Raw genomic sequence first — 3,139 nt, 5'->3', positions numbered from 1 at the left:
CCTGCCCCCACCTCCGCATGGCTGTGTTCTCCGCGCACGCGCAGGTGTATGAGCAACGGGCGCCGCTCCTCGCTGTGGACAAGGTGTCCCTCGCGGTGCAGAAAGGGGAGTGCTTCGGCTTGCTGGGCTTCAACGGAGCCGGGAAAACCACGACTTTCAAGATGCTGACCGGGGAGGAGACCATCACCTCTGGGGACGCCTTTGTTGGGGGCTACAGCATCAGCTCTGACATCGGGAAGGTGGGTGCGGCCAGGGAGGCAGGGATGAGGCTGGCCTCTGGCTCGAGGCTCAGGGACAGCAGGACGAGGCAGTGGCCGCGGCCAGAGCTAAGCAAGTGGTGGAGAGAGGAGTGAGGCTGTATCAGAGCACCCGGGGCTGGAAGGTACCAGGCGCGGCAGGCAGGAAGGCTGAGACTGGGTCCCCCCCAACCCCGGACTAGTGACATCTCTGGACCTGGGCACAGAGCGGCACCCACAGAATTCTGTCCTCTCAAAAGGACTCTAGTCTGTGTGCACAGTGATGGCAATGGTGCCCTGGGCCATTCAAACCAAGAACCAAAAGCTGGATGAAAGGTTAACCTTAAACCTCATGGTTGAGATCATGGAAGAGCGAGAGGCTTAGTGACGACCCCCAGCTGGAGTCTGCAAGCAGGAGCCACCCCTGCACAGAGGCCAGTCTGGCCCCTGAGACTTGGGCGTGGGTTAAGGACCTTATTGTGTGTAGGGGGCAGAAACGAAGAGCCACCCCTCTGAGTTAGCATGAAGCAGGCCATCCTGCTCCCGGGGACTGTGTGAACAGTTCCACGTGTGCTGAGCATGGCAGCGGAAGGAGCAGAGAAGGGCCTGTGCCTGGGAGTGACAGCATCTACTGAACCGGCATCAGGGGCTCCCAGTCAGCCATGCCACGACCACAGCACGCAGAGCACCCTCTCTGCAGGAAGGCTTTCATCCTGGACCTCCGAGAACCCCTCACGTAGTATTTCAAGGCCTGAACAGCACACAAGAAAAGCAGATAGAGGAGACCCCAGGCTGTGGCTGGAGCCTACAGACACCAGGGCTCTGTAGGGGGTCAAGCCCACCACTTTGGATTTGCAGTTAGCAGACCCAGATTATAAAACAACCATGTTTCCTTTGTTCAGAGAAATAAACAAGATTGAAAAGGCATGCAAGGGAGAGGGATCTATAAATGTGGTCCAGGAAACGCAGGCCAGGGTGAGGAGCCTGAGACACATTTATTCTGTGCTTCAGTTGGAAGGGAGAGAATAGGGAAGAGATAGTAACTGCCACGGTCACAGCCAAGAAGGTCTCCAAACCAGTTAAGACCAGATCCTGGAAGCCTGAGAACCCAGAGGAGGTTAAAGAAAAAGAAATCCCATCTCTGGAATCCACAGAACCCAGGCATGCTTGTGCCCACCAGCTGCCGAACGTGGCTGGAGCTGGAGGCCAGCCATGCGGCGTTCTGGCTTTGCCGAATGTGGCCACTCACCCGAGACCAGCTGCCATGCCGTCTTCTTAGGCTACACCCCGCCCCAAAGGTGTCACCAACAAACATCTCTTAATAAAGGGAGAAAGGGAAGGTCCCAGCACACGTTAGGTGTTTGTTAAACATCCGATGAACTACAGAGTGGATATCTCTCAGCTGTAAAGCATTGCGTAGACATGGTTACTTTGTACAATCAATGCGTTCCTGTAGCCGTCCACCCCCCTGCTGCCCAGGGTAGACCAGGCTTTGGCCAGTCTCTGACCCCTGGTTTGGGGGCAGTCTGGGTCCCAGTGCTCCCAGCCCTCACTGAGCCAGGCAAGCCTCTCTAGTGTCCCCACCGAAGTGCCATTTGGCAAGTTTTGGCGGAGGGTAGCCGCCAGGGCCAGTGCACCAGCGAGGGACCACCCTGGGGAGATCTCCTGAGAGAAGGCTTCTGACCTACCAACTCCCTGCTGTGCTCCAACCCCAGGTGCGGCAGCGAATCGGCTACTGTCCCCAGTTCGATGCCCTGCTGGACCACATGACAGGCCGGGAGACCCTGGTCATGTTCGCCCGGCTCCGGGGCATCCCCGAGCGCCACATTGGTGCATGCGTGGAGAACACGCTGCGGGGTCTGCTCCTGGAGCCGCACGCCAACAAGCTGGTCAGGATGTACAGGTGTGCCTCAGTCCCGGTGACCCCAGACCTTCCCAGGGTGGGGTTGGGGTATCCCTTACCATAGAGCAGGGGGCACACGGGTCAGGGACTCCCACCCGTTGTTCCATGACCCACAGGGATATGGCAGCAAGGCCCAGGCATTGCTAGATGAGAAAGGCTACCCTGCAGGTGCTCCCCACTGGAGGCACGGCCAGGCCCCCAGTCAGGCCCCCTTGGGTGCAGACAGACAGTGGTACCGCTCTCTGGGGGTTGCAGGATGACCCCATGGGCACAGCTCTTGAGGGCCTCCTGCTTTGTGAGGTGGGCCTTCCAGGCACATTCACCTTGTTCTTCCCGGGGGCTCTGCCATCCCTGGGCTCCGTCCTCTGCTGGGACCTGGGACCCCACACTAACTGTCAGCCTCACCTTTCCCCACGCCCCCTTGGCCTCAGCGGTGGCAACAAGCGCAAGCTCAGCACTGGCATTGCTCTGCTGGGAGAGCCCGCAGTCATCTTCCTGGATGAGCCATCCACTGGCATGGACCCTGTGGCCCGGCGTCTGCTCTGGGACACTGTGGCACGGGCCCGAGAGTCTGGCAAGGCCATCGTCATCACCTCCCACAGGTACAGCCAGGATGGGGGCTATGGGCCGGGTGGGCCAGAAGGGGCTGGGTGGACAGAAGATCTGTCAGCCTCTGGTGAAGAGTCTGTGAGGCAAGTGGGCCACACCCTGAGCGTGGAATCAGGAACAGCTTGATCTGGGCGTCAGCACTTTCCTAGGTGCACGGTTTTGGCGTGGAGGGCAGGCATCAGCATTCCCCGCTGATATATCAGGCTCCGCCCCCTCTTCCTAGCATGGAGGAGTGTGAAGCCTTGTGCACCCGGCTGGCCATCATGGTGCAGGGTCAGTTCAAGTGCCTGGGCAGCCCACAGCACCTCAAGAGCAAGTTTGGCAGCGGCTACTCCCTGCGGGCCAAGATCCGGAGTGACGGGCAGCAGGAGGCCCTGGAGGAGTTCAAGGC

General features: G+C 59.5%; 1 protein-coding gene across 1 annotated transcript in view; it reads left to right on the top strand.

Moving 5' to 3' along the window:
* Nucleotides 1-17: 17 nt before the first annotated feature.
* LOC104992114 (ATP-binding cassette sub-family A member 3-like) overlaps nt 18-3,139 on the top strand; it is a 4,535-nt gene continuing 1,413 nt past the window's right edge. Inside the window, exons 1-4 of the mRNA XM_010844868.1 lie at nt 18-239; nt 1,952-2,139; nt 2,571-2,741; nt 2,972-3,137. Of these exons, the coding sequence (XP_010843170.1) occupies nt 18-239; nt 1,952-2,139; nt 2,571-2,741; nt 2,972-3,137 (747 nt within the window). The remainder of the gene's footprint in view (nt 240-1,951; nt 2,140-2,570; nt 2,742-2,971; nt 3,138-3,139) is intronic.

The sequence above is a fragment of the Bison bison genome, unplaced genomic scaffold, assembly GCF_000754665.1.
Source record: "Bison bison bison isolate TAMUID 2011002044 unplaced genomic scaffold, Bison_UMD1.0 scf7180017848286, whole genome shotgun sequence".
NCBI lineage: Eukaryota > Metazoa > Chordata > Mammalia > Artiodactyla > Bovidae > Bison > Bison bison.
The sequence above is the reverse complement of the archived record's forward strand: the minus strand, read 5'-3'. Positions and strand labels throughout refer to the sequence as shown.